At 33.4% G+C, this 20,576-nt stretch overlaps 1 protein-coding gene across 12 annotated transcripts in view; it reads left to right on the top strand.

Annotated features, from left to right (window-relative positions):
* Positions 1-20,576, top strand: part of ATG5 (autophagy related 5) — a 336,061-nt gene that overhangs the window by 190,107 nt on the left and 125,378 nt on the right. For all 12 annotated transcript variants that reach the window (XM_077162536.1, XM_077162541.1, XM_077162533.1 and 9 more), the window contains exon 7: positions 11,936-12,053. In XM_077162536.1, the coding sequence (XP_077018651.1) occupies positions 11,936-12,053 (118 nt within the window). The remainder of the gene's footprint in view (positions 1-11,935; positions 12,054-20,576) is intronic.

Genomic DNA, 20,576 nt, shown 5'->3' with positions numbered 1-20,576 from the left:
AAATCAAACACTGATGAAGCTGGTCCCCAGATGAACTCCACAGCATCCATATGAAATCTTTTTACATTAAAAAATAAGAACAGCTCTAATCCTTCCTCCCTCCAACCCCTGGCAACCACTAACTTACTTTCTGTCTTTATGGATATACCTGTTTTGGACATTTCATATGAATGGAATCATATAATGTATGACCTTTGTATCTGCCTTCTTTCACTTACTATCTTATTTTCAAGGTTAAGCCTTGTAGCATGTATCAGTACTTCATTCTTTTTTATGACTAAAGGATATTCCATTGCATGGATATACCGTGTATTGTTTATCCACCCAACAGTTGATGGACATTTATTTCTACTCTTTACCTATTGTGAGTAGTTTTACTGTGAACATTCATTTACAGGATTTTTTTTTTTTTGTGGACATAAGTGTTCAGTTCTCTTAGGTATATTCTTAAGTGTGGAATTGCTAGGTCATATAGTATGTTTAACCTTTTTAGGAACTGCCAGTCTATTTTCCAGTGGTGCACCATTTTACAGTTCCACCAGTGATGCATGAGAGTTCCAGTTTCTCTCCATCCTTGACAGCTTTTGTTATTGTCTGTCTTTTTTATTATAACCATCCTAGTGGGTGTGAAGAGATATCACATTGTGATTGTGATCTGCATTTCCCTAATGACTAATGACACTAAGCATCTTTTCTGTGCTTACTAACCATTTACATACCTTCCTAGCAGAACTGTCTATTCATATCCTTTGCTTATTTTTAATAAGATTATTTGTCTCTACTATTGAATTGTAAGAATTCTTTATGTATTTTGAATACTAGTCTTTTATCAGATTCATGATTTGTAAATATTTTCTCCCATTCTCTGGGGTTGTGTTCATTTTCTTGATGGGGTCCTTTGAACAAAGCACAAAAGTTTTTCATTTTAATGAAGTCCAGTTTGCTTATTTTTTCTTTGGTTGATTGCTTGTGCTTTGGGGGTGTCATGTCTTCATTACCTAATCAAATACATGAATCCTATAGTTTATTCTAAGAGTTTTATATTCAGTTCTTACATGGATTTTTTAATATATTCATCAAAGCAGTCAAATATTATGTTTTTCAAAATTCCTGGATCAGAGAGTATTTGCTTCTATTTGCTACTTCTGAAAAATTACAAAAATTTATATGAAATCTAATTTGATGATGCTACAGTGTGATAAATTTTTAAAAATTGTGTCAGAAACAAAATTAGACATTTGTCATAAACTTTAGTGCTTACTGTAAAACTCATAGGCTGTTTCTTGGTAGAGTAGGAATGGGTGATGGTCTTTTGTAGAGCTTCACTAATTCCTAGCCCAAGTTTAGAATCACTTGTCTCATGGATAAGGCTCCTGATTGGGCATTAGGAAAATAGGATTTTATTTCTGAGGCCACAATAAACTCTTTTACTCAGACATTTCTTCTTGTTACCTTGGTTTCTTTATTTGTACAAATTAAAATGATTTATTTTCTAAATACACCATAGCGATAGAAGAATACCCTGTGTAAAAGATCCCTTCAGTTCTTCCGGAAAAAAAATAGTTCGTTAATTACTTTATTCTTAGGCTAACTTTTGAAACTTTTGGTAAAATGAGCCAAGTATTTTAAAGCTCCTTGTGCTGGTTTAGAAGGACGTATATACCTTACAAAAACCATGTTTTACTCACCACCCTCCCCCTCTCTGCGTGGGACATGACTCCCAGGGGTGTAGACCTTCCTGGCAACGTGGGACAGAAACCCTAGAATGAGCTGAAACTCAGCATCAAGGGATTTGAGAAAACCTCGACCAAAAGGGGGAAGAGTGAAATGAGACAAAGTGTCAATGGCTGAGAGATTCCAGAGTGGAGAGGTTATCCTGGAGGTTATTCTTATGCATTAAGTAGATACCACCTTTTTATTCAAGATGTAATGGAGAGGCTGGAGGGAACTGCCTGAAAATGTAGAGCTGTGTTCCAGTAGCCATGTTTCATGATGATGATTGTATAATGATATAGCTTTCACAATGTGACTGTGTGATTGTGAAAACCTTGTGTCTGATGCTCCTTTTATCTACCTTGTCAACAGATGAGTAGAATATATGGAATAAAATTAAATAATAAGGGGAACAAAGGTTAAAATAAATTTAGTTTGAAATGCTAGTGATCAATGAAAGGAAGGGGTAAGGGTTATGGTATGTAAAATTTTTTTTTCTGTTTTTGTTTTATTTTTCTCGTCTTTATTTTGTTTTCTGAATTGATACAAATGTTCTAAGAAATGATCATGATGATGAATATGCAACAGTGTGATGATATTGTGAATTACTGATTATATATGTAGAGTGGAATGAGCATATATTAAGAATGTTTGTGTTTCTTTCTTGTAGTATTTTTTTAGTTAATAAAAAATTAAAAAAAAAAACATGTTTTAATCTTAATCCCATTTTGTAAAGGCAGCCATTTTTCCTAATCCCTATTCAGTACTGTATGTTTGAAAATATAATTAGGTCTTCTCCCTGGAGATGTAATTCAATCCGGAGTGGTTGTTAAGCTGGGTTGGGTGGGTCTTGATTAGTTTACTGGAATCCTATAAAAGAGGAAACATTTTGGAGTGAGAGAGATTCAGAGAGAACAGAGAAGAATGACATAGCCACAAGAAGCAGAGAGTCAACTAGCCAGCAACCTTTGGAGATGAAGGAAAACACCTCCTGGGGAGCTTCATGAAACAGGAAGCCAGAAGAGAAAGCTAACAAACGATGACGTTTTCACCATGTGCCCTTCCAGAGAGAGAAACCCTGAGTACGTTTGCCATGTGCCTTCTCACTTGCAAGAGAAACCCTGAACTTCATTGGCCTTCTTGAACCAGAGTATCTTTCCCTGGATGCCTTTGATTAGACATTTCTATAGACTTGTTTTAATTGGGGCATTTTCTCAGCCTGTAAACTAGCAGATTATTAAATTCCCCCTTTTAAGAGCCATTCCGTTTCTGGTATATTGCATTCCGGCAGGCAGCAAACTGAAGCACTCCTATAGATAATAAAATTTAAACTGTGGTTTCCTTGGTATGATTTTTTTAAATCTTTCTGGAGTGATTGTAGAAGAATTTGAATGAATATTACTAAACACATCAATCCTAGCACTTTTATATAAAGCTTGTCCTTTGGCTACTTTACCAATAATTTCACATAAAAATATAAAAATAATCTAACTTGTTTTATAAATTGGTTCAAATGCAGTGTTAAAGTGATCCCAATTTTATGTGACCTAGAGAAATATAATACTTCCCTGTAACACATTGTATTCAATGAGGATTTGAAGACACCAATTATTGCTGTGTTTGAAGAAAATGTGTTTTAACCGTTTGTGATATATTTGTCATTGTCTAAAGAAGATACAGCATAAACTTCAAAACAGATGTGTGAATATGATTCTAATGAGTACTTTCATTTAATCATAGTCTCAATTAAGGCACTAGTGCTTTGAGGATTAAGTGTCCCTGACCATAATAATGACAGCTTTTGAAATGTTAATTATTAGTTTTTAGTATTGTCAGGAATATTAAGAGTGAACTTCAGACACTTGTAACATGATTACAAGAAAGCGCTTATTTTCAAGTCTCCTGTTTCACAATAAATCTGATTTATTTGGCAATGACTTTTACGTTCTCCCCTCCCTCCCTTCCCATCCCCTACCACCAAAATAACTTATTTTCTGTAAACATCTGAATGTATTCTTTTTTTTTTTTTTTTTTTTAAAGGAAAGACAGAGAGAAGGAAGGAAGGAAGGAAGAAAGGGAAACATCTTTAAACATTTTCTTGTTTTATTGTATTCTGTTTCTCCGTTTTTGTTACATGGGCTGGGGCCGGGAATCGAACCGAGGTCCTCCGGCATAGCAGGCAAGCACTTTGCCCGCTGAGCCACCGCGGCCCGCCCTGAATGTATTCATTTTTAAATGGTCTGTTTTTAGTTAATAAGATATATTCTTAAACTAATTTTAATAATAGTAGGCGTCTTTTAAAATAAACATGTAGTGCAGTATTTGACAACCATGGGTATGTCTTTGGCCAAATATGCACTTGACTATTTAAAGCACATGTCATATCATTGTTTGTAAAGTCTGGCAGCATATCCTATGTAAACCCCTGTTTTCTCTCTCTGCCACATAATATTTATTCCGATGAACAAGGCTTCAAAGGACCCTGATGGTTGAATACTAAATACTTTTTATTCCCTCGATAATGTTTCTATAAAGACTAAATATCCTGTTACCTTTTTTTGGTTCTATATTTAACAAATAAAAAAAATTAGGAATGAAAAGAACTATCCATTATCAGGCACTTGTTGCATTGGGTGCTTTATGGATCTCGTTTAATTATCTTGGCAACCTTTCAAAGATATGTATTATCCCTGTTTTTCAGATTCAGAAACAAACTCCCAAAGATTCATGTAATTTGCTCTAGGTAACTAGGTTGGGATCCCAACCAAACCTTTGTTAATTCCACTACATTTAGCATTCCGAACTTCATATGCTATGGTCTTTAGCCACCTTTCTCCACTTATCTACTAATTTCTCGCACATAGCCTTATATTCTAGCTGTCCCCTGAATGCTTTAAGGGAGAGGGGGCAGATGAAAGGGAAGGACAAGTGTTGCACTCTGCCAGAAATGGCCTTATCTCTTTCTGTAGTTTAAAACATCTTTTCTATCTTAATCCAAAAACTTGGAAAACTTCTTTTCCTCTCCTTTGTTTTCATCCTCTTTTGAAACTCCCTGCTGTTTTAGTATTTTACATTCTACCACACTTAGCATATTTTACTTTGTAACCACCACTCCTAAGAACTGAAATTATGTAACTATTGGTTAATTGATTGATTGGCTGAATGCTGTAGCTCCAAGAAATCTGGAGTTAAATTTTGTGTTCAGGCTTTGTAATTTTCTCATAGCATTTTGTACATATTTCTGTTATCATTTAACTCTATATTGCAATTATTTATATGTCCATGTGTGCCTTATTCATCTTTGTGTCCACTAGCAAAGTGCAGCACTCTGGTAAGTGCCGAGTAAATGCTTGATGAATGAGGATTACTGACATAATTTATCCCTCAATCAGACATCCTGGATCTGATAATTCTGTCCAAGCTATGTATGTGTTAAATTGTTTTTGTTGTTGTTTATGCTTTTATCATAAGTAATCTCAAATCTTTTTTTAAATTAAGCAGCAAATAAATACAGTATTCTGCATTGCATATAAATTATCTTTATGTCTTTGTTCTACCAGTCACCACTTTAATGGAATATCAGCAACCATATGATTCTCTTCTTTGTGAAGTTACGTATTATGTTGTGGCTTTGTACTAGGAATCTATAGGAAAAGTTTTATTGGTATTCATCATTGTCACCACTTTGGTAATAATTGAAGCTTATAATATTATGTAAAGCTTTTCAAAACTAGTAAATTTAATTCATTTATTTTAAAGTTGTGTGTCAAGTGAAAATACATTGATTTTGGTGATATTAGTAATTAATTATTGGTGGGGTTCTTAATATTGGAAGGTAGCTTTTGTGCATGGAAGACATACTTATATATTTACTTATGTTTTATGAGAGTTCTAAATTGTGAAACCTAGTTGTTCTTAAACCTTTCAGTTCCATTTGTACTGATTATAAATAGTAATTTTTGTCTGAAAATTAGAGCAATTTTTTCACTTCTTGATATTTCAATAATTCACACCTTTTCTAAAACATGTGGTACTACTTACATAGCTAAACAAAATCTAAATATGTTCTTGATTAAACAATATATAGCTATTCCAAATTCCAGTTACCGTTTACTGTAATTGAATTTTTTCACACACCTACTTCAAACATCTACGGATCTAACAAGTGAAATCCAGTAATATACTTGAGCAGCCCTTATAGACCAAATCAGTTTCACTTATAAATAAATAAAATCATCCTAATTTCAAAAAATGTAATATCAAAGCATATACACAGAATAGCTGGATGATATCAGACTTGTTTCTGGTCTTGGAAACATACAACATATACAAAGAACCAATTCAATTTTTTTTTCAGTCCAACCAAGGAGCCCATCTAAGGCTCCCTGAAATTACGGATTCATTCTATTGATTCAGGTCATTAGTTGGAGATCCTGAACCTGGGTGCTACTGCTAGGATAATTCTGTTTCAGCTCTGTTTTAATAAACTGGGCTGCTTCTCATAGTCAGGCTCTGCCTTGTGTGTCGAAAAGAAACTCCCTCTTCTTACCCAACCCCCTTCCTTTTAATTTTAAGGTCATTCGTAACTTTCACAACCCAATGCATTGTGCTTCCACTAGACATCTTTATAAGTTTCATCCCTTCTGAATTTTTATGGTTTCCTCTTTCACAACTTATTACTCTGAGTGAATAGAATTTTCTTTTACTATTTGATAAGATTCCTCCTCCTCTTTTTTGTCTTTGGGTCCATGGTCAGTGAGCTATATTAATTATATTTGTAGCTGTAAATTGTCATTTTTAATAAAACCAAAAATTCGTATTCATAGTATATATTGATACAATATATATGACCATAACATCCAAAATAAGCACTAATGCTAACTTAGCAGCAGGGTGATTAAAAGATTAATATATCTTCTTATTAATCATTCTTTGTATTACAACTCAATATAAAATAGTTTTGGTATTCAGTAAATTTTTACCAAGTGCAAGTCACGTAACAGTAACAGCACTGCTGTGTGCCCAGCATTGTTCTAAATAATTAACATGTTCAATCTTCACAGTAATCCTATGAGTTATATACTATTAATAATCCTCATTTTACAAATGAGACAACTAAGATGTATAGAGGTTAAAGTACTTGATTATGGTCACACAGGTGTTAACTGATACCTCTGGAATTTGAACCTTAGCACTGAATACAACTATAATCATGTATCAAATCTGGGACTCTTCCTAGATCTTCTCACTTTAAGCTTCAGTTCTTATCACTGTGCCATAATATAAATTATTTAAAGTATGAAGGGTCAGTTTTAATATATTTGTGACCATGAAGTATGAGATATCAATGGTATAAGATTCTAGAGTGGTTTCACTACTTACACGAATTGAGTGCTGTTATTTGCTAAATGACTTTAATACTGGTGCATTTTTCCCCCTAAGATTTAAAAATAATAATTACTTTTATTCTGTTACAGTATATATTCTCTGTCTTTTAAAGGTCTCAAATGTTGTGACCATTCATTTTGTTTTAAGCCTTAATTCACTATGTGCTATTTTTTTCAGCCAGGGTGGAAGGACACATAATCAGAATCACCTGAGAGGTTTTTTCCTTCCTACCTGAGTCCTTAGTCCCCTGCCTTTCTTCACTTACCTTAGGGTTGAGAATCATTGCCAAATTGAGTCACTGGTTTGATGGTAATCTTATGTCAGTTGTGTTGTGGTGAAAATTGGTGCTCTAAATCAGTGCTTCCCAAACTTTAATGTAAATGTGCACCACCAGGAGATCTTGTTTTATGCAAATTCTGAAGTGGAGCCCAAGAATTTACATTTATGATAAGTTCCCAGGTAATACCAAAGATGCTGCTGGTCCTTAGAGTGTACACTTAGCAAGACTCAACATTATAGTTGGGTATTTTTTGTTTTTTGTTTTTTTACTTTTTATTTGGAGATACTTGTAGATGCACATGTAGTTGTAAGAAATAATATAAATACATACCGTATAATCTGCCCAGGTTTCCCTTGCCCTGTGGTAACATCTTAATACAGTATCACAACTAAGTAGTTAACGTTGATACTATCAACTGACCTTACTCAAATTTCATTCGTTTTACATACACTCTGTGTATGCATGTGTGTATTCTGTGCAGTTTTCTTTTAATCATGTATGTGCATTCTTGTGACCATTAAATTTGTCAGTGTACAGGGTAGTTTAGATGCCTCTCCACCCTTACATAGCCATAGTCAGTTCCCTCACTTTCCCCATCCTTTACCTCTGATAACGACCAGTTTGTTCTCCATTTCTACACTTTTGTCATCTCACACTACTGTTATATAAATGGAATCATACAGTATGTAACCTTTTGAGAGTGTTTTTTTTCAATACTCAATACAATTCCCATGAGATTCATCCAAGTTGTTGCATGTATCAGTAGTTTGTTCACTTTCCTTGCTGAGTGGTGTTCCATGGTATGGATGTTTAACCAATCACCTGTTGAAGGACAATTGCATTATTTCTAGGTTTTGGCTATTATGAATAAAGCTGCTGTGAATATTTATGAAAAGTTGTTTTTGTGAACATAAGTTTTCATTTCTCTGGGGTAAATACTCAAGAGTACAATAGTTGGTCATACATAAACTCATGTTTTGTAAGAAATTGCTGCACTCTTCCAAAGTGACTATACCATTTTATGACTGGTCTAGTTTTTCCACATACTCACCAGTATTTGATGCTATCAGGATTTTTTATGTTAGATATTCTGGTAGGTATGTAGTGTGATATCACATCATGGTTTTAATTTGCATTTCCATAATGGCTAATGATATATAGAACATCTTTTCATGTGCTTATTTGCCCTATAGTACATCTTCTTTGTGATATGTCTGTTCGTGTCTTTTGCCCATTTTCTGTTTGAATTGCTTGTTTATTGTTAAGTTTGAGAGTTCTTTAAATATTTTAGTGTTTAATTTAAATATTCTAGATTCAAGTCCTTTGTTGGACATTTGGTTTTCAAATTTTTCTCCAGTGTCTATTCATCTTCACAGGATCTTTTGCAGAGAAAAAGATTTTGATGTTGATGTAGTTAAGTTTCTTTTTATAGATTGTGCTTATGGTCTCAAGTTCTAAATTTGTTTTGAATTTAGAGAAAATAGGTCAAAACTTAAAGGAAATAGAACCTAGAAGCTACTAAATTGGAATGTATTAAGTTAAAATATCCATTGCAGTGTTCTAAAACAAGAGTGATGGAGAGTGGTACATTTGTTTTAGGGTTACCATTTACTGCATGTCAGGATTGTGCTATGCCTTTTATTATCCAAAGCATTCTTCACTGTGGCATTACCGTGTACATTTGTGTGGACACATATATATAATTGTTCCTGTTTTCCAGTTGAGGAAACTGAGGTTCAGGGAAGCTTGCTGTTTTTCCCATGGTCACATCATAAGTGACAGAACCAGAATTTGGAACCAATTCTTTCTGTTGTAATATGTACCTTGCATAGCCTGTACATCCCAAATTTGATCTTAGTGATATGGTTGTGCCTGTTACACTTAAAGTCCCTGAAGTTTCTGATTTTTAACTTACTGTAGTAAATCGGCAATTCTTGTTTTAAGGCTATAATGGAAATAGACCTTTTCTCTGTATTTTATATCCTAGGTAATAAATTTGATAAATATCATGATTAGCCTGCAGTTCACACTAAAGCTGCAGTACGGAACATATATAAGAATTTCTTTACTCTTGAGCTATTGAAGAAAATTGTAGAACTCGCTGAAATTTTACAAATTTAGTTTGAAATTTTTACAAATGTGGTGCTTCCATTTTTGTCAGTATATCTCCAAGGTAAGTCAACAGCATAACTTTCCTGCTACAGGAGAAAGTTATTATGCATCACTCAAGGTTCATGAGTAGAGAAGGGATGAGGAGCAGCCATCCAGTAGCACCCCAAATTTGTTTCCCATTTGATGTATTTAAGAAATGACTAACATATTTGTAAAAATAACAAGAACAGTTTTAAAGATGACTTTACCAAGTCCTATTATTTCTCATGAGAGTGTAATACTGTTTCTTGGAAGTCACTGAAATAGTTTGCTTATTGACAATTATATTGCTAGATCAACTAAGTATTGTGCTACATTCCTGGGTATAGTGGCTTTCTTGTCTGTCAGGCTTAGGTTCATACTACCATGGATATTGGTAGGACTGTCTGGTTTCATACATACTAAACCAAAGTTTACTGATTTCATGTTCATGGAGATTTTTATATATCTTTAATCCTTGATGTATTCTGAAGAAAAATAGCTTTTAAATACATCTTGGTATAATTCCATTTTCTCCTGAACTCTGTCATAGGTTAATGAGTTCTGTTGACCTGCTTTGAGAAATCTGCATGAATCTTTCTCCATTCCCCTTACCCTTAAGAACCTCTGACAGTACTTGAATACATGATCTGTCTGTGGAGGGCTTTTGTTTTAAGAACTCCAAAATTGAGTATTTCCATAATCCTTGTTTTGACTTATTCAGTCACTTAATTGCTATTTTTTTAACATACTAAACTTTTAAGAACAAGAATATTAAAATTTTAAAGACACTGTATAATAAGTGTTAAACTAAAAGTGTTCATCATAACTTTTATTTAAGTGTTTGCAGTCTTTATCTTTTAAAATAAAATTTCCATTATATGAGAAACAGCACTTTACTTTGATGAACATTTTCTTGGTTACTGTTCTACAGAATATAGGTATAATATATTAATAATCCTGGGACTTTCTTCCCCTTAAGTTAAAATACCATTATAAAAGATTGTGGAAGTTATTTACCTAAAATGACCATGCAGATTTGGGAGGGAGGGAGGAAGAGGTACAGAGAAACAGTAGACCGTTTTTTCAGGAGTGGATATAGAGGATAATTTTTGTTTTTTAGGATTTACTAATACTGTTTAGCATATTACTTTTGGTAATTTTATTATAGCTTAGCCACCTCCATGTTCTCAAAAAATTTCCTTGCCTTTCGGTGAAAACCTTAGTTATTTTCAGACAGGATATTATGAAAGGCACATTTTAACTTTTTTTCTTTAAATTGAGGGTAGAGTCCTGCCTCCTTTTCTACTGATCCAGTCCTGGTATTCATCACATAGGCTTGCATTATTCAGCCTCTCATCAGCCATCTTGATGTTTGTTGCCTCTCAGCCAAATCATCATACACAGTGCTGCTTTCCATTAACCTTCAGGAAAAGACTCTTTCATCACGTCATTTCCTTTGCTAAAATGTTTTAAAACCCTCTCCATTGCCTAGAAGACAGAAAGCCCTAAGTGGATGGTGGCTATTTTAAATTATTATTATTACATTTCCTATTCCTTTCTTTCTTCTTTGAACTCCTCTAACCCTTATTATCTGAACATAAGCAGTCACTTCAGTGTATAATACTGTTCTTGGTTTCATGTTGTATTAAACAAGAGTGCAAATTGTTTTAATTGAAGGATGTCATCCTTTTTGAAAATTTAACCTGAAGAATTCAATTATTGAAATTAATGAGTTATATTCAATGCATATTAATTAGCAAGATTTCAGTTATTTTCTAAAGTTGCTTTTCCTTCGTATTTGTCTCCAGAAACTCAATTTGTGAATGGGATAACACTGACATTTATTATATACCCACTGAATACGTGTTGTAGTGCTGGGGAAGGTAGTTTACATGCTTGCATGTCTGTGCTTTATTATGTTTTAACTTTATGTCAGCACTTAAAGACGGTTTTTTTTTAACCAAATATGTAGCAGCTATGTCTAAGGAGTAGCGGTATACCTCAGTGATTTAAAAAACAACAACCAATCAACCAAACTACCTGATGGCTAGATATTTGAAATCATATTCCTATTAAATATAAAACATTAGTCTCTTATTGTGGGTTTTTGTGATTTTCTTTTTAACTCCAGAAAGCTTAAAATAAAAATTTACCATCTTAGAATAAAGTAATATTTGCAAGAGGATGGAGGAAAAAAAATTTTTTATTGTCTTTAGCATTTATTTAAAACTCACTCTATGCTTGGTACAGTCCCTCATTTGTTCTCACAACAATTTTAAGAAATATGGAATGTCCTGAATTTACAGATTAAAAAAATGATGCAAGATCATAAAGGTCATAAATTGTAGTGCTGTTTATTAATTTGTAATTAGCAGCAACAAAAACTTAATTGCTTAAATTATTTTTTATCTTTTCAAAAAGACAACAACTGAACGACCTTTCATTCAGAAGCTGTTTCGTCCTGTGGCTGCAGATGGTCAGTTACATACACTAGGAGATCTCCTGAAAGAAGTCTGTCCTTCTGCAGTTGCTCCTGAAGGTAATATAATAAGCAACAGAAAAAAACATTTAATTTCTTGCTTTAAACCATTTGTTACTGAGTTAACATAAGCATCCTGCATTTATTAATAACATTCTCCTATATTACTTTAGGAAGATATTTTGATTATCTTGTAGAGGAAAATCTTTTGAAACAGACATGCTTAATGTTTTATAAATTATTAGCATTAAAAAAATAAGGAATCAATTCTCTTTGGTAAAATAAGGTACACTGTTTTTTTTTTTTTTTTTACACTGACAGGCACCGGGAATTGAACCCCGGTCTCTGGCACAGCAGTCGAGAACTCTGCCTGCTGAGCCACCATGACAGGCCCCAGATACACTGTTTTTAAAATACCCTCTTATCACAGCTCTGGTGGCCTGAGCCTTCTGTTTATGAATTCAGTACTGGTAATTGTTATTTTTAATCTCACATTGTGTTTCTTAATTGTAAAGAAATAAGAGATGGTAAAAACAACATCCCTTTGGTTGATACTTGAATGTTTTAAATACTGAATAATGGATAAGTATTTTCTTTGAATTTTCTGCTACCTTCTATTTGATTAGTTCTTTTTAACTCAACATTGATCCTCTCAAGCTTTGAAATTTCACTACTCTGATCAAGAAATTGTCTTATTGTATGGTTCTCATTTTATTTCTTTGATTAAAATTTTTTTCCTGTAGGCAAAGAGGAACCACAGAAATGGGTGAATTCTAACTTTTATCTCGATTGCAATATAAGGAACATTTATATATATATATTCAGAAAGCAATAAAAGAAAAACGCTTATAATCTCTTAACTCATAGATACCACTCTTGGTGTGTATGCATGTTATGCTTCTAGTCATTAGAAATTCTTGGAAGCTACTTTTTAAAATAATGTGTAGTTCATATTGACACACCATAATTTAATCATCACCTCATTATTGAGTGGCTTATAATCCTAGATCTATTACTGGTCACTAAACTACAGGGAACATTTTCAGTGGCATATTACTGTATTTGTTAATAAATACTCCTAGACTTATGTTTATTATACATAGAAAAATTTTTAAATTACTGCTTTCAATCCTTTATAGAAAGACATAAGACATTTATAAATGCATCAATATCAGTAGATAATGCTGCCTTTCTTTTCAACATATTCTAAATTGAAGGAACTGCAGTATTACTTATATGACTTGTAACTACATCACTCAGTTAAGAAGCATGTAGAGTAAGGAAATGATTTACTTAATAAGTAGAATAAAAAAACAAGAATGGGACTAAACAGAGAATGTAGAGCTCAAAAATTGTCATTCTTTCTGTGTCATTCTTTTCCTCAGTCAAGATGCTTGCCTGGACTGGTATTCTGGGTATATCTAGCGCTTTTAAAATGTCATGAAGAGGAGGAGAGGAGGGGTATCTTAAAAATACTACCAGAACCAGTACCAGATGGGATTAATAAAAAAGACCATTTACCAGTACTCAAAATTATTGAAGTTTATTAAACAGAATTTATTGATTTAAGAAGTTAATGTTTTATTGAGCCAATATGAGATACATATTTTTAAAGCCTTCCTATATCATTTGTTTTCACTATACTCTACTCAACTACTTAGTCAGGATTTCTGATGATGTCTTTCTTAGTCATTATATTTCTACTGCGAGCATAAATGTCTGTCTGCTGAGCGTTCCAATTCTTGAATTTATTATTTGTCATTATTATCTTGAAACATAAGATTTATGATCATTAAATCGTTGAATAATGAAAATTAAATTGTTTCTAATACTATCTTAGAATCCTAATTCATCTTTACTGCTATGTAATTTTAGCTTTCAATATGAATTTCAGGTAAATATATTTTTGATAGGTCAGTGATTTTATAGACAAGTGCAACTACTACCACAATATAGTTTTAGAATGTTTCTGTAACCTCAAAAAGTTAACTTTTGCTTATTTGCCGTTAATCTCTGCTTCCACCACCAATCATAGACAGCTTCCTTTTCGTCTGTCTTATTTGCTTTTTCTGGATAGTTCCAGTGGAATCATATAATGTGTAGTTATTTGCAGATGCTTTTTGTTTTCTGCTTAGCATAATTTTTAGTTTCATCCATGGTGTAGCGTGTATCAGTTGTTCATTCCTTTTTGTTAATGAATAATACTGCATTGGGTGGACACACCACATTTTGCGTATCCATCCACCAATTGATTGCTTCTAGTTTTTCACTTGTATGAATAATGCTACTATGAAAACTCACATACAGGTTTTGTGTAGACATATTTTCATTTCTCTTTGGTGAACTCCTTTGAGTGGAATGACCAAATGATCAAATGGTATGTTTATGTTTAAGTTTTTAAGAAGGTGCTGAAATTTTCAAAATGGTTATACCTCATTTTATCATCCTACCAGCAATGTGTGATGGTTCCAATTTCTCTGTATCCTCACTAATGTATATTGTTTATCTTTATTATATAACCATCCCGGTGGTTGAATAGTATATCTATATCTCTTGATGGTTTTAATTTGCCTTCCCCTAATGACATGATGCTGGGTGTGTTTTCATGTGCTTATTATCAACCATTTTTCTAATATATTTGAAATGTCCATTCAAATCTTTTTCTCATTTTTTAATGGATTGTCTTTGTCTTTATATTACTGAGTTTTGAGAGTTGTTTATGTTCTGAATATAAGTCCTTTAGCAGATACATAATTTGCAAATATTTTCTCCCTAAGACTTGTCTTTTCATTTCCTTTCGAAGCAGAAGAGTTTTAATTTTGATGAAGTCCAGTTATCAGTTTTTTTGATGGATTGTTCTTAGTTAAAGAATTTTTTAAAATTTTCTAATAGACAATATATTTACATAGTTACATAATACAAAAGTATATAAAGGAATTCTTTGAAATCTCTCTCTCAACTCCTAGCCACCAAACCTTAATACAATTCCCCTTTCCAGAGGCAACCACTATTAACATTTTCTTGTTTATCTTTCCAGAGTTAGTTAAGTAAACTTTTAAATTTTAAACTCATATTACAGATATTTTAGCTGGGAGATTCCTAATAACTTTTATTGTTCTAGTTCATTTTCTCCATGCCATAAATGGTGTATTTTTTGTCATGTTTAAGAGTACTTTGTAATATTTAAAGGAACATTTAAAAAATAATTTTGTCAGTTAAAAGCTTTAAGCTTAATATTCAAATGACTACCCTATTATAGTTTTCCTAGGTGTTTTTGATAATCTACTTTTTAAAATATTGTCATTTTAAATTTACTTGTTAGATTCCTTTACTATCACAATGAAATCAAAACCTTGGGGGAAAAAATGTCCTGATGTAATGATCTGCCCTCTAACCAGCAACACAATTGTCAACAAATACACAGAATGATCATTTCTTTTCTAATGTGGGTGTAATGAGTTTTACTTGATACACCTGTGTTTTTATTTGTAATAACTAAGTTCAACAGTTGCTTGTTTTAGGCCAGGAAAGAAAATTCATTGAAATTTTATCTGTTCTTTTAGAACAGCAGCAGTAATTAATTCAATTCATTTTTAAAACAATTTTGTTGAAATAAGTTCTCATACCATACAATCCCTGTAAAGTGCGTTCATCACCACAATCAATTCTAGGACATTTTCACCTTCAAGAGGGTTCACTATGTTATACAGCCCCATGTTTCATATTTTGTCTTTCCTTCTAATGCCATACATGACCCTAAACTTTCCTTTCCAGCCACAATTGCACATATCATCACTGTTAGTTACACTCACTATAATATGCTACTGTTACCCGTATCCATTTCCAAACATTTACCATCAACTTTATTACATATTCTGTACAAATTAAGCAGCAGCTCCTGCTTCTCTACCCTTATTCTATCTTCTGGAACTGTATTATGGATATTAACACCATAAATTTGCTACTTATATTTAGTTCATATTAGTGAGGTCATACAATATTTGTCCTTTTGTGTCTGATTTATTTCATGCAATATAGCGTCCTCGTGGTTCGTCCATGTAGTCACATGCCTCATAACTTCCTTTTTCTTAACAGTTGCATAATATTCCATCAAATATATATACCACATTTTGTTTATCCATTCATCAGTTGATAGACACCTGAGTTGTTTACATCTTTTGGCAATTGTGAATAATGCTGCTGTGAACATTGGTGTGCAGATGTCTGTTCACATCCCTCCTTTCAGTTCTTCTGAGTGTATACCTAGTAGCAGGATAGCAGAATAATATGGCAGTTCAAAACTTAGTTCCCTGAGGAACTGCTGAACTGTCTTCCACAACAGCTGTACCATTCTACATTCCCACCAGTAACGAATAAGTATTCCTGTTTCTCCACATCCTTTCCAAACCTTCTGTTTGTTTTTTTTTTTAATAGTGACCATTTTAGTAGATGTGTAATGATATTTCATTGTAATTCTGATTTGCATTTCCCTAAAACTGTTGATGTTGAGCATCTTTTCTCTTTGGAAAAATGTCTATGCATGTCTTTTGCCTTTTTTTTTTTTTTTTTTGGATTATTTGTTTTCTTTTTATCATTGAGTTGTATGATCTTTTTATATATCCTGGATAGTAAACCCTTATTGGGTATGTGGTTTTCAAATATTTTCTCCCACTGGGGAGACTGCTTTTTCACTCTCTTGACAGTCCTTTGAAGAATGGAAGTGTTCAATTTTCAGGAGATCATTAATCTATCATTTCTTTTCTTGCTTGTGCTTTGGATGTAAGGTCTAAGAAACTATCTCCTACCACAAAATCTTGAAGATACTTCCCTACACTTTCTAGGAGTTTTACAGTTCTAGCTTTTATATTTAGGTCATTAATCCATTTTGAGTTTTGTATAACGTGAGATAGGGAGCCTCTTTCATTCTTTTGGCTACAGATATCCAATTCTCCCAGCACCATTTTGTTGAAAATAATGCTCTGTCCCAGTTGGGTGAACTTGGCAGTGTTGTCAGAAATCAGTTGATCATAAATATGAGGGAGTTTAATTCATTTTTATTTCATGAGTGTCACTTTCTAGATGATGGTGGGTTTGGAGAAGAAGAGAACAGAAAACTTGCTAGAGGAGAGTGAGAAGAAATTAGTTGGGTGTTAATTTTGTATTTGACATCTTTAAAAAATCAACTATAGAACCTTAGGATAATTTAGTTCGGTCTCTTAATTTTTAGATGCTTAATTACTAAAGCTCTTTTAGTACCAAATTGCAGAACTAGTGTTAGAATTCAGGCCTCTACCTCCTGATTCATTGGTTGTTCCACTTGAATCTGCTACCTTGTGCTGTTGTTTTTTCTTTTTTTTTTTTCTCATTTCTTATTTTTTACCCTTTTAATTTAATTTAAAATAAAATTCTAAAATGCTTGCCTTTTCCTAGCTTTTTATCCTATGATTTGTGGTTAGTACCTAATCTGCCTACAATGCTGTGTTTTCTTATGGTGTTTCCTGATCAGATATTAGGAACCCTGAGCCTCTACTGTTTTTATTTTTATTTTTGTTTATTTTGTTCTTTAGTGTTCCTGCATATAATTCTGGGTGCTCTTCTACTTGAGTTTACTAGGCTACTGACTCTGACCATCAGGCCTGTAAATGAAAAACAGTCATGCTCTTTGCGCTGGCAACCTGTGTCAGACACACTGTTATGCTCTATCTTGCAATTCCTACACTTAGATCATAATAGTTCATAAAGATTAACCATGGTTGTTGCACAAGAATGGCAAATTTGTATTCTTTTAAAGAATTTTTGTTCTTTCCTAAATTTCTAGCCTGTCCTGTGTCCATATCCATTCCCTGGAGATCTACAGTGTGATTTCCCTTTCATGTTTTTTTTTTTTTTTTTTTTAATGTGGGGGCATGTGAGATAGCACTTCCAACTTAAATCCATAATCCTGATTCTTAAGGAGATTTCAGATGCAGTATGTGGATACTTTTGTATGGCATACTGCTCCCCCTAGCCCCACTTCCTCCAATTGTCAAATGGTTATACTGGTAAGGGGACACACACATGTATATGTACACACACTTCATTGAAATAGTATAAATTATACCTGTACTTTTGAGGCGCTTACAATACATTTCTAACAGCAATATCTTTTCATTGGAAAAGCTTTACTCTTCGTTGCTTCTTTTTGTTACCTCATTTTGGAAAATAACTTTCACTTCAAGATTTGGGGGGAATATCCAAAAACATCAAGTCATTGTTTCAGTGAAGAACTATTTACTGTCTGGTTCAGGACGCCTTTGGTCTTGTCAACTGTGAAACATTTGGACACAAATGCACCTAATTTAAGTTGAAAGACTTTGAGACTGGGTGTGTATGGATAAGAACTGGCTGTCATCATGTGATAAAAAGAGAAAGTACTTCATAAAAGTTGTGTGGCGCCGTTGTCTGCTCCTCCCTGCAACAATTGATTAGGCCTGAAGGAATTTTATTTTATTTCATCATATGAAAGTAGAATGTACTAATATTTATGGAGATGTGCTTTAGGTCACTGTTCCAGTGTGTATTTTTTTGTTGTTTTTTGTTTTATAAGTGGCCTGAAGAGTTAGCCAAGTCAGAGTAATGGGAAACAACCAAAGGTGAACTAAGCAAATTTGTTTTTGTGGTTTCAGCTGGAATAAAAATGACTCAGAGAGCTAAGCTTCTGTTCCAGGCCTGAAGAGAAAGATTTCTTCCTTTGTTAATTAAAATACATATACACAAGAATATCAATGCCAAAATTTTTTAAAACAACACTTACACTTTTATTTTGGAGAATACAAAACCCCTATAAACTTTTCCCAATCATATTTCATTTCCCAGTTTTCTGTATAATATAATGTATAAAAACCTACTAAGCTATGTTTACAAAAATAAAAGTCTCTTCTCATTTTTATAAATTTATATGTTTCTAGTTGATCAGTTCTCTGTAACAGTTCATATTCAATATTGTACAAATGGAATGCATGTGTAGGGAAGTGCTGATGTTCCATGGCAAATTAATTAAGATTTCCTCCATCTCTCCCACCATCAAATAGAATTCCCATAGCCACTTGCCTTTTCCTGTTTTTATTTCTGCCCAGCTTCCTGGGAATTCAGTTACTCCTTGATATCATCTCTAACTACCTTTTAACTCTTGTTTTCATTTTGTGATACAGATTTCATTATTCATCAGTTATTTTCTTTGCATTACACAATATTCTGGCACTGGGAATACTGAGATCTGTAAGACATGGCTCAGCTCTTAAAAAGCTCTTGGTCCAAACATCTGTGATTAACTACAGAAAAATAAAAAAGTTATTTTATGAACTAGAACAAATGTATGGCACTAGTATAAGGAGTTAATAATAGAGAGTATATGAGGGAAAAGTGTACCTATTATAAACTATGAACTATAATTAACAGTAATATTTTATTACTCTTTCATCAACAGTAACAAATGTACTACACCAGTACTATGGGTCAGAAATAGGGGAGGGGGCGGGCCGCGGTGGCTCAGCGGGCAAGAGTGCTTGCCTGCCATGCCGGAGGACCCCGGTTCGATTCCCGGCCCCAGCCCATGTAAAAAACAAACAAACAAACAAAATATAATAAAAATAAGAAAATGTTTAAAGATGTTTCCCTTTCTTCCTCCCTTCCTTCCTTCCATCCTTCCTTCCTTCTCTGTCTTTAAAAAAAAAAAAAAAAAAAAAGAAATAGGGGAGGGAGGAATAAGGGAAATGGGAGGATTAGGGTTTTTAAATTTTTTTAAGTTTTTATATCTTTTCTGGAGTAACGAAAATGTTCTAAAGTTGATCATAGGATTGTATGCACAACTATGTGATAATATTGTGGGCCAGTGATTGTATACTTCATATGGTTTGTATGGTATATAAATATATCTCAATACTAATGCATTAAAAAAATGCTGTTGGTCCAGTTGGACTGTACAGAAAGCAGAGTTCTGTATTTAGAAATTGAGGTATGCAAGGAATATTAAGAAGCACTTAGAATTGCTATCTAACGCATTCTGGGAGATGTGGTTAAGACTGAGCAGGGAGTAGGGTCATATATATGCCAAATGCCACTGTGATATCTCTCACTAGCTATCTGGGGACGTGGCTGTGAGGTACTATGCAGTCTGTTTGCTGAGGGACTAGCCGTGATTATATTCCCCTGCCCCAGTATGTGCATTTAATTTTCAGTGAGGTCACGAGTGTAGGAAAGGCACTGATGAATTAAATGTCTAAGATTGATTTATTATTTGCTTAGTTTATACATTGAAAGATACTCTTAACAAGTTAAGGCTAAAGGTTCATAACACCCTGTATAGGATAGTTTAACTTAAATATTATATTGCCCCCCCTCCCCTTTTTTTTTGGGCATGGGCAGGCTCTGAAACTTAAACCTGGATCTCTGGCATGGCAGGTGAGAATTCTGCCACTGAGCTACCATTGCAATGCCCTACGTTGCCTTATTTTTAATATGCCTGTAAGAAACCACAGAGTAGTTGTTAAAAGATGATGTTTTACATTTTCCCTCCTTTCCTCTATAACATATGATTGATTTGTG

The sequence above is a fragment of the Tamandua tetradactyla genome, chromosome 5 (assembly GCF_023851605.1).
Source record: "Tamandua tetradactyla isolate mTamTet1 chromosome 5, mTamTet1.pri, whole genome shotgun sequence".
NCBI classification, from domain to species: Eukaryota; Metazoa; Chordata; class Mammalia; order Pilosa; family Myrmecophagidae; genus Tamandua; species Tamandua tetradactyla.
Note: the sequence above shows the minus strand (reverse complement) of the source record. Positions and strands in the feature narration are given on the sequence as shown.